Source organism: Thalassophryne amazonica, chromosome 16 (assembly GCF_902500255.1).
Source record: "Thalassophryne amazonica chromosome 16, fThaAma1.1, whole genome shotgun sequence".
Classification (NCBI taxonomy): domain Eukaryota; kingdom Metazoa; phylum Chordata; class Actinopteri; order Batrachoidiformes; family Batrachoididae; genus Thalassophryne; species Thalassophryne amazonica.
The window spans coordinates 42,650,166-42,668,008 of NC_047118.1; the positions used below are offsets into that span (position 1 = coordinate 42,650,166).

General features: G+C 38.8%; 1 protein-coding gene across 1 annotated transcript in view; it reads left to right on the plus strand.

The window, feature by feature from the left end:
• myo15aa (myosin XVAa) overlaps positions 1 to 17,843 on the plus strand; it is a 179,581-nt gene that overhangs the window by 8,564 nt on the left and 153,174 nt on the right. The window contains exon 5 of the mRNA XM_034191347.1: positions 2,194 to 2,268. Within this exon, the coding sequence (XP_034047238.1) occupies positions 2,194 to 2,268 (75 nt within the window). The remainder of the gene's footprint in view (positions 1 to 2,193; positions 2,269 to 17,843) is intronic.

Genomic DNA, 17,843 nt, shown 5'->3' on the forward strand with positions numbered 1-17,843 from the left:
TAATGTATTTTACTCTATTTAAACTGGGACCCAATGTTATCTCGGCAAAATTACTGTGTACATATAATTGTCTCAATTTAGTGCATATCTATGAGTAACTCCAGCAGGTTTAGGCTGTGACTTACTTTTAACTCGGTCACAAGGATTGCAGAGTGCTCATATCCAAACTTTCTTCTGGTTTAGAGAAGCTGTAGGCCCAATATGTGAATGATAACTGGAAATGTTGATGACTTATCGCAATGGTTTGACTGATCTGTTTTTAACTTGGCCATAAGGGTTACATTTTGCTTACATTCTAATGCATTCAAAATTTTGCTCCAGATAGCATACATATCCAAACATAAGGGATACCCTGAAAAACCCATCTTCAGTGAGTAAAAGTTGTACCATGTGCTTCTTCTACCTGTACTCCTAAAACATGTGATTTCACTGGTTAACCCATCTGTCTTCCTGAAGAGTTGAACTATTTAGAATCAGCGGGTTTAGTGGGTGGATGGACTTTTTCTGGTAACCTTTATTCGCCAAAACCAGGGGTATCCACCTCTTATTTATTGTGGTGAGAAGTATGTCCGACAGACAGAACTGATTGTGCCCCTGTCAGAGGGCAGGGCAGAAAAATGTCTTCTCACAAGAAAAATTAAATGCTTCTTTCTTGGTGCATGGTCCACTCTTCCATCCAGTTGAATAAATATTGGTCTGTATAATTTTTAGTAATTCTGGTGACACAGTGACAGAACAAGTGGCTCTGTGGCATAGGAGGTGGACTCCCAACTTATAGACTAGTATTCGATTCCAGGTGTTTTCATCAGGCTGTTTGTCTCAGTGGATAAGACATTTCATCCACATGGACCCAGTCTACCCAGCTGTAAATGGGTTCCAGCCATGGCTGGGGGAGTAACCTCTGACGGACTGGCATCCCATCCGGAGGGGTTCTTAGAGCCATTTGCTTCACTTTATTGTATCCTGGGATAAGCACTGGTTTGATGGACCTCAGGGTCCATATAAGACTTATTCTCTTTCTCTCTCTGGTGTCAAATAAGCAAACATGCAGGGATCTATAAACCTCCTTATCAAGGGAAATTATGCAATTAGGGAAGGAAAAGGAGGCAAAAAGCAGGAGACAAGTAAAGCCCCGGTCACACAGCACTAACGACGGACAACAAAGCCCAAATGAAACAAGAAATCTGAACTTTCGTTGACTTTGGGAGGCTTTGTTTAACCTTCATCCATCTTTGTTCTTGCAGCTGGTGCTTCATCAGGTTTTTAAACTGTTGAAAAATCTGAACGAATACAAATGACAACCTCAATTCGTTTGTATTTTGTTTTGCTTTCTTTCTTGACAGTTTCGTATTGTTTGCTTAGTTTTTGTAACGTCGTTTGACTTTTGTCCAACTTCGTCCAACTTCCCAAGTCTGACGTATTGAATGAAGGTTGATGATATCTGAACGAATCAAGAACTAAAGCTTCAACAAGCTGATTGACACATCATTGTCTCGCTAATGAATCGTCCATGTTTGGAACGAAAAAGCAACGTTTTCATACAGAAACATTAGCATTATGAACATTTTCTCAACTACTTTAACTATTTACGTATGTTTCAACCATTTGTGCCTGTCCTGCTTGTGCAGACACATCTTTCTTGTGAAGACAAACAAAATCTCTCACCTGTTGTCAAGACAAACAAAATCTCACCCTTGCAAGTACTACCAACATGAGGACGAGGCTGGCTGACTTCAGTTACATACCTGCTTTCAGTCACATCATCATGAATGTTTAATTTTGATTTAGTTTAAAGCACAGAGGTCGACGTTCATTTTGTTTTTCTTTTGTTAGTTTTAGTTTTGTTTTGTTGCTTTCTTCACTCTGGATTCTCAGGCTTTTCAGTGATGGGAAAGGTACAGGATCTTTCATCCACCTTTTCTCGATGGTTTGTGACTTTTTGACTTTTTATCCTTTGTCCATCTATCGTCGTGTGCCGTGTGACCGGACCCTAAAGGAAACAAGTAAGACAAGCAATTTTTTTTTCCTAAAGCATGTAAGAAGGAAGCTCTCAATGAAACAATGATTGGATGAAAGAAAAATGGGTGGACAGATGACAAAATGAAGGCACAATATCTAGGTGCTCAGAGTTCATTTCTTTTTTTTCCATTTTAAATGTCTGATAACTTGATGCAATTCATCTGTCTCCCTCAGGCATTTGTTTGCCACAGCAAATGCTGCTTATTCCAAACTGATGGATGCCAAACATAACCAGGTCATAATAATCAGGTAAGAGTTTGAGTCTACATAGTACAATACAAAATGTTAGCTATGAGTGTCAAATTATATAATAAGCAAAACTGCCAAATATGTGCCACCTTTGCACACTCAGAAGTCCAGATTTGTTGCTTTCCTCTGTTGCATTTCATTATAATTTAACTAGAAAGGTGTTCACGAGAGCCAGAAGCACTCATCAGTGAAATCACATGCTGAGGTGATTGCTTGAAAGGAAAACCAGCATCGTCTTGGCTCTTCATGGCACACACTTACTCACCTCTACATTAGAGTCTGTCTTGTCCTCTCCTTCCCAAAACATGTTCTAGCTTCAGTTCAAATGATAATGGAATACATTTCATGTAGGACTTGAAATGTTTCTTAAATATCATGACCACACCCCTTCCTGTAGATGTACCCGAAACTGAAACGACACCTATTCCAGAAAAACCCCAACATTTTCACCAATGGCTTCAATTTTCAATTTCAAATTATTTTCATTTATATAGCGCCAAATCACAACGGAGTTGCCTCAAGGCGCTTCACACAAGTAAGGTCTAACCTTACTAATCCCCAGAGCAACAGTGGTAAGGAAAAACTCCCTCTGAGGAAGAAACCTCAAGCAGACCAGACTCAAAGGGGTGACCTTCTGCTTGGGCCATGCTACAGACATAAATTACAGAACAATTCACAAAACGAATATACAGGAAATACTGTTGGTGCACAGGACAGGAGGGTCGCCAGCACAAATACAGCTCCCATCTCTGGATGGAGCTGCACCTTAAACAGAGAAAAAACAGAATCAGGCATCAGAAAGACAAGAAATACTGTATAATTTGCCAGCATGAATCAACAAGAAAAACTGAAGAAATACTAAAGTGATCGCTGGCCACTAGCCCTAAGCTTCACTAAAAGACCCAGAATTTAGGTAAAGTTGAGGCCGCGGCATGCTCCGTTTCCTAATAAAATGAATTAAAAGAGTAAAAAGCGTAAAACAAATCAATGCCAGTATGCTAGCCATACGAAAGGGAAAATAAGTGCGTCTTAAGTCTGGACTTGAAAGTCTCCACAGAATTTGACTGTTTTATTGATGCAGGGAGATCATTCCACAGAACAGGGGCATGATAAGAAAAAGCTCTGTGACCCGCAGACTTCTTATTCACCCTAGGGACACAAAGTAGTCCTGCACCCTGAGAGCGCAAAGCCCGGGCCAGTACGTAAGGTTTAATTAGGTCAGCTAGGTAGGGAGGTGCCAGTCCGTGAACAGTTTTATAGACTAGTAGCAGAACCTTAAAATCTGATCTCACTGGGACAGGGAGCCAGTGAAAGGATGCCAAAATGGGTGTAATGTGGTCGAACTTTCGTGAACTTTTTGCTTCGTGTCAAAAGTCTGGCTGCAGCATTTTGAACCAATTGGAGAGCCCTAATGCTAGACTGTGGTAAACCAGAAAATAGAACACTGCAATAGTCCAATCTAGAAGAGATAAACGCATGGATCAGGGTCTCAGCATCAGCCATAGACAGGATGGGATGAATCTTTGCTATATTTCGCAGGTGGAAGAAAGGAGTCCTCGTAATATTTATAATGTGGCAGTCAAAGGACAATGTAGGATCAAAAATTACCTCAAGGTTCCTCACTTTGTCAATGTGATGTATGACACACGAGCCTAGGCTGAGCGTTAACTGGTCAAATTAATCCGATGCCTCACTGGACCAAGAACCATCATTTCAGTCTTATCAGAGTTTAAAAGTAGGAAGTTTCTAGACATCCAACTTCTCACTGATGCAAGGCAGTCTTCTAAGGATTTTATGTGAATGAGATTACCAGCAGTTATTGGCATGTATAAGTGAGTATCATCTGCATAGCAGTGAAAGGTAATCCCAAAACGCCGCAATATGTGCTCAAGGGGTGCTATATAAAGGGAGAAAAGCAGGGGGCCTAAGACGGACCACTATAGAACCCCAAATTTCTTGTCACTAAGGTTAAAGGTAGTGTTACTGTACAAAACAGTGAGAACGACTGGTCAAGTATGACGTCAGCCATGCAAGGGCACTCCCAGTAATCCCAAAATGATTTTCCAGTCTGTCAAGTAGAATATGATGATCCATGGTATCAAATGCAGCACTGAGATCTAACAGCACCAGAACCGTAGTGGTGCCCGAATCCATTGTAAGCAGAAGATCATTCACCATTTTAGTGAGAGCCGTCTCTGTGGAATGATATTTTCGAAAACCAGACTGCGATGGCTCAAAGAGATTATTCTCAGTAAGATACTCCATAAGCTGCCGTGACACCACTTTTTCCAGAATTTTAGAGCAAAATGATAGATTTGATATTGGCCCATAGTTTTTCAGTACACTGGGTCAAGATTAGCTTTCTTATGTAATGGTTTAATCACTGCAGATTTGGAATATTTAGGAACAGATCCAGAAGTTAAAGAAAGATTAATAATTTCCAGCACAGTCGGCCCAAGAGTGGGCCACAGGTCCTTAAACAGTTTTGTTGGTTTAGGATCAAATAAACAGGTTGTGCTTTTTGTTAACATTACAAGCTTTGTCAGCATGCCTAGTGAGATACTATCAAATTCTGTAAATCTAGGTCATACCTCAGTAATGGCTCCCACCTCAATAGCAGGGTGTAGTGGCTGGGTTAAGGCATGCTGGGATATGTTTAACCTTGTGTCTTCTATTTTCTTCCCAAAGTAATCCAGGAAATCTTGTGCTGTAAAAGGAGAGCGAACTGCAGGTGGTTGTCCATGAATAAGTGTTGCCACTGTGTTGAACAAGAACTTTGAGTTATGCTTGTTGTTGTTGATCAAATCAGAGTAATAGGTCTGCTTTGTAGCCAATAATGCATGCTTATAGTCTAAGATAGCATCATGCCACGCACGGTGGAATACTTCTAATTTTGAACGACGCCATTTCTGTTCTAGACCTCTTGCCTTATGCTTGAGGTCACGCAGGTAATCATTGAACCAAGGTGACTGTGATTTGGGGGAGCACGGTTTTAACACAGGTGGTGCAGTCATGTCGAGTGTAGTTTTGAGCACTGAGTTTAAACTATCCACAAGACTGTCTACCAATTGGGTATTTGCCAAATGTGAGGCTAAGACATCAGGCAGTTTAGCTTCAAATTTAGTCTTAGTTGATGAGTTGATGCATCGCTGTAGTGATATTCAATTCAATTCAATTTTATTTATATAGCGCCAAATCACAACAAACAGTTGCCCCAAGGCGCTTTATATTGTAAGGCAAGGCCATACAATAATTACGTAAAAACCCCAAAGGTCAAAACGACCCCCTGTGAGCAAGCACTTGGCGACAGTGGGAAGGAAAAACTCCCTTTTAACAGGAAGAAACCTCCAGCAGAACCAGGCTCAGGGAGGGGCAGTCTTCTGCTGGGACTGGTTGGGGCTGAGGGAGAGAACCAGGAAAAAGACATGCTGTGGAGGGGAGCAGAGATCAATCACTAATGATTAAATGCAGAGTGGTGCATACAGAGCAAAAAGAGAAAGAAACACTCAGTGCATTATGGGAACCCCCCAGCAGTCTAAGTCTATAGCAGCATAACTAAGGGATGGTTCAGAGTCACCTGATCCAGCCCCAACTATAAGCTTTAGCAAAAAGGAAAGTTTTAAGCCTAATCTTAAACGTAGAGAGGGTGTCTGTCTCCTTGATCCAAATTGGGAGCTGGTTCCACAGGAGAGGAGCCTGAAAGCTGAAGGCTCTGCCTCCCATTCTACTCTTACAAACCCTAGGAACTACAAGTAAGCCTGCAGTCTGAGAGCGAAGCGCTCTATTGGGGTGATATGGTACTATGAGGTCCCTAAGATAAGAAGGGACCTGATTATTCAAAACCTTATAAGTAAGAAGAAGAATTTTAAATTCTATTCTAGAATTAACAGGAAGCCAATGAAGAGAGGCCAATATGGGTGAGATATGCTCTCTCCTTCTAGTCCCCGTCAGTACTCTAGCTGCAGCATTTTGAATTAACTGAAGGCTTTTCAGGGAACTTTTAGGACAACCTGATAATAATGAATTACAATAGTCCAGCCTAGAGGAAATAAATGCATGAATTAGTTTTTCAGCATCACTCTGAGACAAGACCTTTCTAATTTTAGAGATACTGCGTAAATGCAAAAAAGCAGTCTTACATATTTGTTTAATATGCGCTTTGAATGACATATCCTGATCAAAAATGACTCCAAGATTTCTCACAGTATTACTAGAGGTCAGGGTAATGCCATCCAGAGTAAGGATCTGGTTAGACACCATGTTTCTAAGATTTGTGGGGCCAAGTACAATAACTTCAGTTTTATCTGAGTTTAAAAGCAGGAAATTAGAGGTCATCAATGTCCTTATGTCTGTAAGACAATCCTGCAGTTTAGCTAATTGGTGTGTGTCCTCTGGCTTCATGGATAGATAAAGCTGGGTATCATCTGCGTAACAATGAAAATTTAAGCAATGCCGTCTAATAATACTGCCTAAGGGAATCATGTATAAAGTGAATAAAATTGGTCCTAGCACAGAACCTTGTGGAACTCCATAATTAACCTTAGTCTATGAAGAAGATTCCCCATTTACATGAACAAATTGTAATCTATTAGATAAATATGATTCAAACCACCGCAGCGCAGTGCCTTTAATACCTATGGCATGCTCTAATCTCTGTAATAAAATTTTATGGTCAACAGTATCAAAAGCAGCACTGAGGTCTAACAGAACAAGCACAGAGATGAGTCCACTGTCTGAGGCCATAAGAAGATCATTTGTAACCTTCACTAATGCTGTTTCTGTACTATGATGAATTCTAAAACCTGACTGAAACTCTTCAATTAGACCATTCCTCTGCAGAAGAATTTTTGAGAGAAAAGGAAGGTTGGAGATTGGCCTATAATTAGCTAAGATAGCTGGGTCAAGTGATGGCTTTTTAAGTAATGGTTTAATTACTGCCACCTTAAAAGCCTATGGTACATAGCCAACCAATAAAGATAGATTGATCATATTTAAGATCGAAGCATTAAATAATGGTAGGGCTTCCTTGAGCAGCCTGGTAGGAATGGGGTCCAATAGACATGTTGATGGTTTGGATGAAGTAACTAATGAAAATAACTCAGACAGAACAATCTGAGAGAAAGAGTCTAACCAAATACCGGCATTACTGAAAGCAGCCAAAGATAATGATACGTCTTTGGGATGGTTATGAGTAATTTTTTCTCTAATAGTTAAAATTTTATTAGCAAAGAAAGTCATGAAGTCATTACTAGTTAAAGTTAAAGGAATACTCGGCTCAATAGAGCTCTGACTCTTTGTCAGCCTGGCTACAGTGCTGAAAAGAAACCTGGGGTTGTTCTTATTTTCTTCAATTAGTAATGAGTAGTAAGATGTCCTAGCTTTACGGAGGGCTTTTTTATAGAGCAACAGACTCTTTTTCCAGGCTAAGTGAAGATCTTCTAAATTAGTGAGACGCCATTTCCTCTCCAACTTACGGGTTATCTGCTTTAAGCTGCGAGTTTGTGAGTTATACCACGGAGTCAGGCACTTCTGATTTAAAGCTCTCTTTTTCAGAGGAGCTATAGCATCCAGAGTTGTCTTCAATAAGGATGTAAAACTATTGACAAGATACTCTATCTCACTTACAGAGTTTAGGTAGCTACTCTGCACTGTGTTATTATATGGCATTAGGGAACATAAAGAAGGAAACATATCCTTAAACCTAGTTACAGCGCTTTCTGAAAGACTTCTAGTGTAATGAAACTTATTCCCCACTGCTGGGTAGTCCATCAGAGTAAATGTAAATGTTATTAAGAAATGATCAGACAGAAGGGAGTTTTCAGGGAATACTGTTAAGTCTTCAATTTCCATACCATAAGTCAGAACAAGATCTAAGATATGATTAAAGTGGTGGGTGGACTCATTTACATTTTGAGCAAAGCCAATTGAGTCTAATAATAGATTAAATGCAGTGTTGAGGCTGTCATTCTCAGCATCTGTGTGGATGTTAAAATCGCCCACTATAATTATCTTATCTGAGCTAAGCACTAAGTCAGACAAAAGTTCTGAAAATTCACAGAGAAACTCACAGTAACGACCAGGTGGACGATAGATAACACCAAATAAAACTGGTTTTTGGGACTTCCAATTTGGATGGACAAGACTAAGAGTCAAGCTTTCAAATGAATTAAAGCTCTGTCTGGGTTTTTGATTAATTAATAAGCTGGAATGGAAGATTGCTGCTAATCCTCCGCCTCGGCCCGTGCTACGAGCGTTCTGGCAGTTAGTGTGACTCGGGGGTGTTGACTCATTTAAACTAACATATTCATCCTGCTGTAACCAGGTTTCTGTAAGGCAGAATAAATCAATATGTTGATCAATTATTATATAATTTACTAACAGGGACTTAGAAGAGAGAGACCTAATGTTTAATAGACCACATTTAACTGTTTTAGTCTGTGGTGCAGTTGAAGGTGCTATATTATTTTTTCTTTTGAATTTTTATGCTTAAATAGATTTTTGCTGGTTATTGGTGGTCTGGGAGCAGGCACCGTCTCTACGGGGATGGGGTAATGAGGGGATGGCAGGGGGAGAGAAGCTGCAGAGAGGTGTGTAAGACTACAACTCTGCTTCCTGGTCCCAACCCTGGATAGTCACAGTTTGGAGGATTTAAGAAAACTGGCCAGATTTCTAGAAATGAGAGCTGCTCCATCCAAAGTGGGATGGATGCCGTCTCTCCTAACAAGACCAGGTTTTCCCCAGAAGCTTTGCCAATTATCTATGAAGCCCACCTCATTTTTTTATATAAGGTTGTTGTTCCAAACACAGCAGCAAAACTGTAAACTTAATAAGTGAGTGATCAGAGACCACTGACATAAGAGGCATGATGTCAATATTCGTGACAGTAATACCATGTGTGAGAACCAGATCCAGGGTATTTCCACTAATGTGCATTGAGTCCCGAATGCATTGCCGAAATCCTAATGCATCCACAATTTCCATAAATGATTTGCAGAGGGGATCAGAAGGCTTATTTATATGAACATTAAAGTCAGAATGTTACCTGCACTAGTTGACAAGTTAGAGAGGAACGCACCAAATTCATCTAAGAATTCAGAATATGGGCCAGGAGGCCTATATACAGTGACAAAGTAATACAGCTGATTTTTATTCTTCTGACCTTAGTAATGCGTAATATCCTGAGCAGAGCGGAGAATCAGATGCTCAAATGAGTTATATTTGTGACCGCCAACAGCTAATAAGCTAAATCTAGATTCATTTATTTATGTATTTATTTATTTTATGTTCATCAGTTATATATATTTATTTTATATATATAAATGCCTTGGCTCTCCACCTTTACATGAATATTAAATTTGCTAAAATATAATGTAATCTATTCCAGGATAGGCCTAACCATTTTCATGAAAATAATCTGTTCATTAGTTTTTAAACAAACTAATAAATAGATGTTGGTGAAAACATAACTTAACCTTTATTAAAGAGGTGATAACAGCAGGTTTTACATGCTGATTAGAAGAAACAATTTAAAAAAACCATAAACAGTCTGATAATGCCACTTGTAGAAAATTGTTAGGTGTTTTTGTTGTTGTTTTTCATTACACTTTTTTGATTTAATCCATTGGTTTCCAAACTAATTCTCTCACAGCCCTTGCCACTACATTTTATTAAACATGAATAATATTGGGAGAAATTTGGCTGAAGTTACCTTGGCAAGTTCATGTTTTAAACATTTATTGTCACCTTTGCACACCTTACCGCTGAACATTAAATATGAAAATTACACATCTGGAAAAGAGAATTTTCCTTGAAACAAACAGGCCAGGTCAGGTCTGCACTGAAAAAAACGTGAAACATCAGTGCACGTCATTCAAAGTAATTATTTACATTGGTCTAATGGAAAATGGAGGAATCGGTGGAGTCACGTTATTTCCGACGAAGTGGCCAATCCGAAGTGTGTCACAGAATTTCGCTGAGTTTCTGCTTAAAACAGTAACAGTAAGTAAGAAATCAGTAAGAAAGTAAGTAAAGTAAAGATCGGATTAGCTGCGAAGCTAACGGCGACCTATCCAGGCCGGCAGTGTACCATCCAGGCCCGCGGCGTCAGTGGAAGCGATCCATCTAGGCCCGCGGCGTCAGCAGAGGCGAACCATCCAGGCCCGCGAAATAGGCGGCGGCGAACCATCCAGGCCCGCGGCATCGGCAGAGGAGGCTATCCATCTAGGCCCACGGCGTCGGCGGAAGAGGCGATCCATCCAGGCCCGCGGCGTCTTTGGAGGAGGCGATACATCCAGGCCCGTGGCGTCAGTGGAGGCGATCCATCCAGGTCCGCGGGGTCGGTTACATCCGAGGCTGGTGACGGCTACATCCGAGGCTGGTGACGGCTACATCCGAGGCTGGCGACGGCTACATCCGAGGCTGGCGGTGGCTGCGACCGAGGCTGGTGGCGGCTGCGACCGAGGCTGGCGGCAGCTATATCCAAGTAACATCGGGGCAGGTCGGTGTGTGGCGACCGGACTTGTGGTGAGGGAGACTACGAGAGAGAACTGTTTTATAATTAATAGTGGCCAGTACTGAATCTTACTTAACATGGCACCACCTAGGAAGACAGATAAACTGGAGGAAGATATAGAGGAAATAAAGACCTCATTAAACCGTATTTCAAAAGACATGACTAATTTAGACAAGTTGATGAAGGAGATCAAGGAGCTCAAGAATCTTGTTGGAGAGAAGGACAGGATTATCAGGAAACTTGAGCAGCGAGTGGATGAACTTGAACAATATTCTAGAAAAGACGATGTCATAATATCTGGTTTGGAAACAAAACATCGGTCATACGCAAGGGTGGTGGATTCTGCTGGAGCCAATGGGGAGGATGCACCACCTGAAGAACTTCAAACATTAGAACCAGCAAGTTACAAATTTTTTACATCAAAAAGGTGTTGTCATACATCAAGACACTATATCAGACTGTCACATTATTCCATCCAAAGACAGTAAAAATAAACTACCTAATATTATTATACAATTTACAAGCAGAAAATACAAAAATGAATTATTAAGACAGGCAAAGAATCTGAAAGGAACAAATATCTATATAAATGAGCATCTAACGAAACAAAATGCAGATATTGTCAGGGAAGCAAGACTACTAAAAAACAGAAACACATTGTTGCTACATGGGTCTGGAACTGTAGGGTTTGGATCAGAGTGAGAGAAGGGACAAAGGGTATACAAATCAGAGACATGGAGGACCTTACAAAGTACAGACCTGAGTAGACAAATAAATATGACGTCGATTGGTAGTATGACCAACAAAAAATCAGATCAAGCATGGAAACAGAGGATAAAATATATGACATAGACACCAATATTGATGAAAGTATATTTGACTTGACTACAATTGGTTGTGAGTATTATATGGAAAAACAGTTAAATAGTGAAAAAATTACTGAAGATACCCTGTCACTCATACATATAAACATCCGAAGCTTGTATTGGAAAATGTCAAAAATAAAAGATTATTTAAACCAGTTTAAAAATAGATTCAGCATTGTTGCAATCACAGAATCTTGGCTTAAAGATGACCTCATGGCTGATATTCAAATGGAGGGATATGAGCTATATTTTGTAAATAGAAGAGATAAAAAAGGCGGAGGTATTGCTTTGTACGTAAAAACAGATCTGACATGTAAAATTGTAGAAGAAATGACAATTATAGATGATGTCATAGAAATTGTAACAGTGGAAATTGTACATGAAACATCTAAAAATATTCTAATCAGTTGTGTATATAGCGCACCAGACTCTTGTGTTGTGAAATTTACAGATAAAATAATAGAATTATTCCATCAAATCAAAAACAAAACGCTCTTTATGTGTGGAGACTTTAATGTTAATGTGGAAAGCTCCAGTTGCCAAAGAGCAAGTGATTTTGTGAATTAAATGAATAGCTTGGGCTTATTCCCCTTGATAACAAAACCAACCAGAATTACATTGCAAAGTGCAACTGTAATTGACAATATATTCACAAATAGAACAGATGAAATTATTAAGAATGGGATCTTAATGACAGATCTTAGTGATCATTTACCAGTTTTTTCAATATTTAAATATTAAAAATAGGTACAAAAAAAAAACTGTTATAAACTTTAAAAGAGATAAGTCATTAAAAGCCTTAAAGGCATTAAATTATGACCTTAAAAATCAAAATTGGGAAGAAGTTTATGTCAAAGACGTTAATGTAGCATATAATTCATTTATGAAAATACTGATGAAATCATATAATAAAAATGGTAAATTAATAAAAACTAGTAAGAAAAGAGTAAATAAACCATGACTGACTAAGGGAATAAAAAACGCTTGTGTAAAGAAAAACTATTTATATAGGTGTTTTTTAAAAATGCAAACAAAGGAAACAGAACACAGATACAAAAAATATAAAAATAAACTATTGACAATAATTAGGAAACAAACAAAAAAAGATTATTATAGTGAACAATTAAATAAGAGTAAAGATAATATGAGGGCAACATGGGAAATTATAAAAAGTGTGATGGAAAGTGATGGAGTGAAATCAACTTTTCCAAATTACCTTGTCAAGGAAAATAAATAGATATATGACATAAAAGAAGTTGTAAATTAGTTTAATGATTATTTTTCAAAGGTGGGATCAAGACTGGTGGGAAATAAACCAATAGTAGAAGATAAATTAAATACAATTGTAAATACGGTCAATAGTATTTTCCTTGACAATGTGGAAAAAGATGAAATAAGGAATGTTGTAAAAAACTGTGTAAGCAAAAGATCAACTGACTATGAAGATTTAGACATGATGACTGTAAAAAGTATAATAGAAACTGTTATTGAACCATTCACTTACATTTGTAATCTGTCTCTGTCAACAGGAATTTTCCCAGACGAAATGAAAATTGTCAAGGTAGTCCCATTATATAAACATGGAGACAAACATAACGTTTCAAATTACAGGCCAGTGTCATTGCTTCCACAGTTTTCTAAAATTATGGAAAAAGTTTTTGTGACAAGGTTGGATAAATTCATTGAGAAACATCATACACTCAACAAAAATATAAACGCAACACTTTTGGTTTTGCTCCCATTTTGTACGAGATGAACTCAAAGATCTAAAACTTTTTCCACATACACAATATCACCATTTCCCTCAAATATTGTTCACAAACCAGTCTAAATCTGTGATAGTGAGCACTTCTCCTTTGCTGAGATAATCCATCCCACCTCACAGGTGTGCCATATCAAGACGCTGATTAGACACCATGATTAGTGCACAGGTGTGCCTTAGACTGTCCACAATAAAAGGCCACTCTGAAAGGTGCAGTTTTGTTTTATTGCGGGGGGGGGATACCAGTCAGTATCTGGTGTGACCACCATTTGCCTCATGCAGTGCAACACATCTCCTTCGCATAGAGTTCATCAGGTTGTCAATTGTGGCCTGTGGAATGTTGGTACTCTTCAATGGCTGTGCGAAGTTGCTGGATACTGGCAGGAACTGGTACACGCTGTCGTATACGCCGGTCCAGAGCATCCCAAACATGCTCAATGGGTGACATGTCCTGTGAGTATGCCGGCCATGCAAGAACTGAGACATTTTCAGCTTCCAAGAATTGTGTACAGATCCTTGCAACATGGGGCCGTGCATTATCCTGCTGCAACATGAGGTGATGTTCTTGGATGGCACAACAATGGGCCTCAGGATCTCGTCACGGTATCTCTGTGAATTCAAAATACCATCAATAAAATGCACCTGTGTTCTTCGTCCATAACAGACACCTGCCCATACCATAACCCCACCGCCACCATGGGCCACTCGATCCACAACATTGACATCAGAAAACCGCTCACCCACACGACGCCACACACGCTGTCTGCCATCTGCCCTGGACAGTGTGAACCGGGATTCATCCGTGAAGAGAACACCTCTCCAACGTGCCAAACGCCAGTGTATGTGAGCATTTGCCCACTCAAGTCGGTTACGACGACGAACTGGAGTCAGGTCGAGACCCCGATGAGGATGACGAGCATGCAGATGAGCTTCCCTGAGATGGTTTCTGACAGTTTGTGCAGAAATTCTTTGGTTATGCAAACCGATTGTTTCAGCAGCTGTCCGAGTGGCTGGTCTCAGACGATCTTGGAGGTGAACATGCTGCATGTGGAGGTCCTGGGCTGGTGTGGTTACACGTGGTCTGCGGTTGTGAGGCTGGTTGGATGTACTGCCAAATTCTCTGAAACACCTTTGGAGACGGCTTATGGTAGAGAAATGAACATTCAATACACGAGCAACAGCTCTGGTTGACATTCCTGCTGTCAGCATGCCAATTATGCACGCTCCCTCAAATCTTGCGACATCTGTGGCATTGTGCTTTGTGATAAAACTGCACCTTTCAGAGTGGCCTTTTATTGTGGGCAGTCTAAGGCACACCTGTACACTAATCATGGTGTCTAATCAGCATCTTGGTATGGTACACCTGTGAGGTGGGATGGATTATCTCAGCAAAGGAGAAGTGCTCACTATCACAGATTTAGACTGGTTTGTGAACAAAAAAGTTTTAGATCTTTGAGTTCATCTCATACAAAATGGGAGCAAAACCAAAAGTGTTGCGTTTATATTTTTGTTGCTTGTATTTTAAATAATGCTCAGTATGGATTCAGAACAAACATTCAACAGCTATGGCAATTATGGAATTAACAGAGAAAATATCAACAGCAATAGATAATAAAGATTATTTTGTAAGTGTTTTTATTGACCTGAAAAAAGCTTTTGATGTTATCGACCATTCAAGATTACTTCACAAGTTACAACAATATGGAATAAGAGGGATTGCACATCAGTGGGTAAAAAGCTACTTATAAAATAGAAAACAGTTTGTTCAGATAAAAAATAAATCAGAATTGTGTAACATTATTTGTGGAGTACCACAAGGGTCGGTACTTGAACCCAAACTGTTTATTTTGTATATCAATGATTTTGTGAATGTATCTAATGTACTTGGTAGCATTTTATTTGCTGATGATACATTATTTTACTCTGGATCAGATATACAGAAAGTAGCACAAGTGATAAATACAGAGTTGAAAAAAGTTAAATATTGGTTTGATATAAACAGATTGTCACTAAATCTTAATAAAACAAATTTCATATTGTTTAATGACAGAGTAAAAAAAAATGATGTGTCATTAAAAATAGATGGAATGGACATTCAAAGGGTAAAAGAAGCGAAATTTTTAGGAGTCATGATTGATGAAGATTTTACATGGAAGTCACACATAAATTACATAAAAGGAAAAATAGCGAAAGCCATTGCTGTTTTGCATAAAGTAAAATATTCATTAAATAGTTATGGATTATTGACATTGTATAATTCATTGATTGTCCCATATTTAACTTATTGTGTAGAAATCTGGGGATCAACATGTACAACTTATGCACAACCTTTATTTATTTTGCAGAAAAGAGCTTTAAAAGTGATTAGTAACAGTCGTTTTAGAGATCCATCTAGTCCATTGTTCATTAAGTATAGGATACTTAAATTTCATGATTTAGTTGATTTGAAATTATTACAAACAATGTACCAAGCGAATAACAATACCTTACCATTAAACATTCAAAATATGTTTGAAAAAAGAGTAAGTAGTTATAATTTGAAAGGCATAGAAGTCTTTAAAAAACCAAGATTCAGAACCAAGATAAAGGAACGGAGTATTGCAGTGAATGGTGTAAAATTATGGAACAACCTCAATAAAGAAATCAAAGAAACAAGGTTGCTTAAATTATTTTAAAAAAACGTATTAAACTAGATGTATTTAGTAAGTATGAAACTATGAAATAAGTCAGTGGGCTGTGACAAAGCCAAAAATGTAATCTGTTAATAATGTTTAGAATGTTTGAAGTTTAAAATGTAACCTATTAGGGATGTAATCTTCTACATAATGGTTAAGATTATGAAATAAGTCGGTGGCATGTGACAAAGTCATAGAAATGTAATCTGTTAAAATTATGTTGATTAATGATGCTTGATATTGCAAAATTATATTGTAAAAAAGGGGCAGAAAATATAAGACTTGTTCTTCCAATCTGCTCCTTTTCATTCAGCGGTTTGTAATGTTTTGTTATTTCTGCTTTTCTGTTTTTTTATTTTAAATGAATGAAATAAATATTAGAAAAAAAATTGTGGTTTCCAGTTTAAATCTGCTGGAATCACTTTACCAAATCATAAATATACATTGTGAAAAACTAAAAAAAATTGTTGTAACAAATTACATCAATTTTTTAAAGTTGATCCAAAGTATAATTTTTTTCCAGTCTGGGACCATGAACTGATCCAATGCATCATCACAAGCACTACCTTATGGAATTACCTTGGGTCCACCCAGGCAGACAACTGGTCTAATCATACAAACACAAATAAACAAAGTTCTCACAACAGTCACAAAGAACCCAAGAGCAATTTTAGTTTTGACTGATTTCTTTTAATCACTCTCAAAAATCCATCCTTATTCCACTTACAAATTGCTTTTCTGCCTGAATAATTCTTGCTAACCTGAACCCTCTTGAGTTTTTTATTATTCCCATATCGCCTGAGAGCATGCGCTGGTGCCATGTTTCACACTGGTGTGGTGATGCAGTCCCAGATCAAGTAGACAACTGCTCATAGTCCATCAGTCCATCTGCAACAGCCAGGTCAAACATGGGTCTCCCCTCTGGCTTCTTCAGCCTCTGGGGTCAAAGGACTGAGGCACCTGTGTGCTGGATCATGCACAGAGAAATGTGCCACATGCCCAAAATGGTATAGCTGACACCCCATCACAATGCAAGTGATACTTTTCATCTTAGTTGGATCCTAAGAAGAGGCCTAGTATCAATGACATCCAGTCATTGAGATTACTGGTTTGCATCCAACTGCAAGACTCAGAACATTACAGTAAGACAAGAAGCACTGGGACCCTAAAGACTTGGACCTATGTTGTCCTCAAAATACAGGTGCTAGTCATATAATTAGAATATTATGAAAGTTGATTTATTTCAGTAATTCCATTCAAAAAGTGAAACTTGTGTATTATTTTCATTCATTACACAGAGACTGATATATTTCAAATGTTTATTTCTTTAAATGTTGATGATTATAACTGACAACTAATGAAAATCCCAAATTCAGTATCTCAGAAAATACGGGTGTTTTGAGTTAATTAGCTGATTAGAGTGTGACACCAGGTGTCTTCAATATTGAACCTTTTCACAATATTCAAATTTTCTGAGATACTCTGTGGATGCGAGACCGTCGTATCCACAGACTTGTCCTCTGACACGCCGAAACGGAGGTGTTCCTTTGTCTCGCTTCCAAAGCGAATCGGTCTTTACGCGCGGCTTTCCATGATAAAATCTCGTTGTTAAAAATGAAATCTGACGGAAAATGGCTGATGTCCAGCTCTTGTGATAACCAGAGAAAAAGCACACGATGGTCTCGCATCCACAGAGCCATCCGTTTAGAAATGGTCCGGTGGCTTGTGCCTCGTCATCGCAGCTCGGAGCGCGGTGCGCC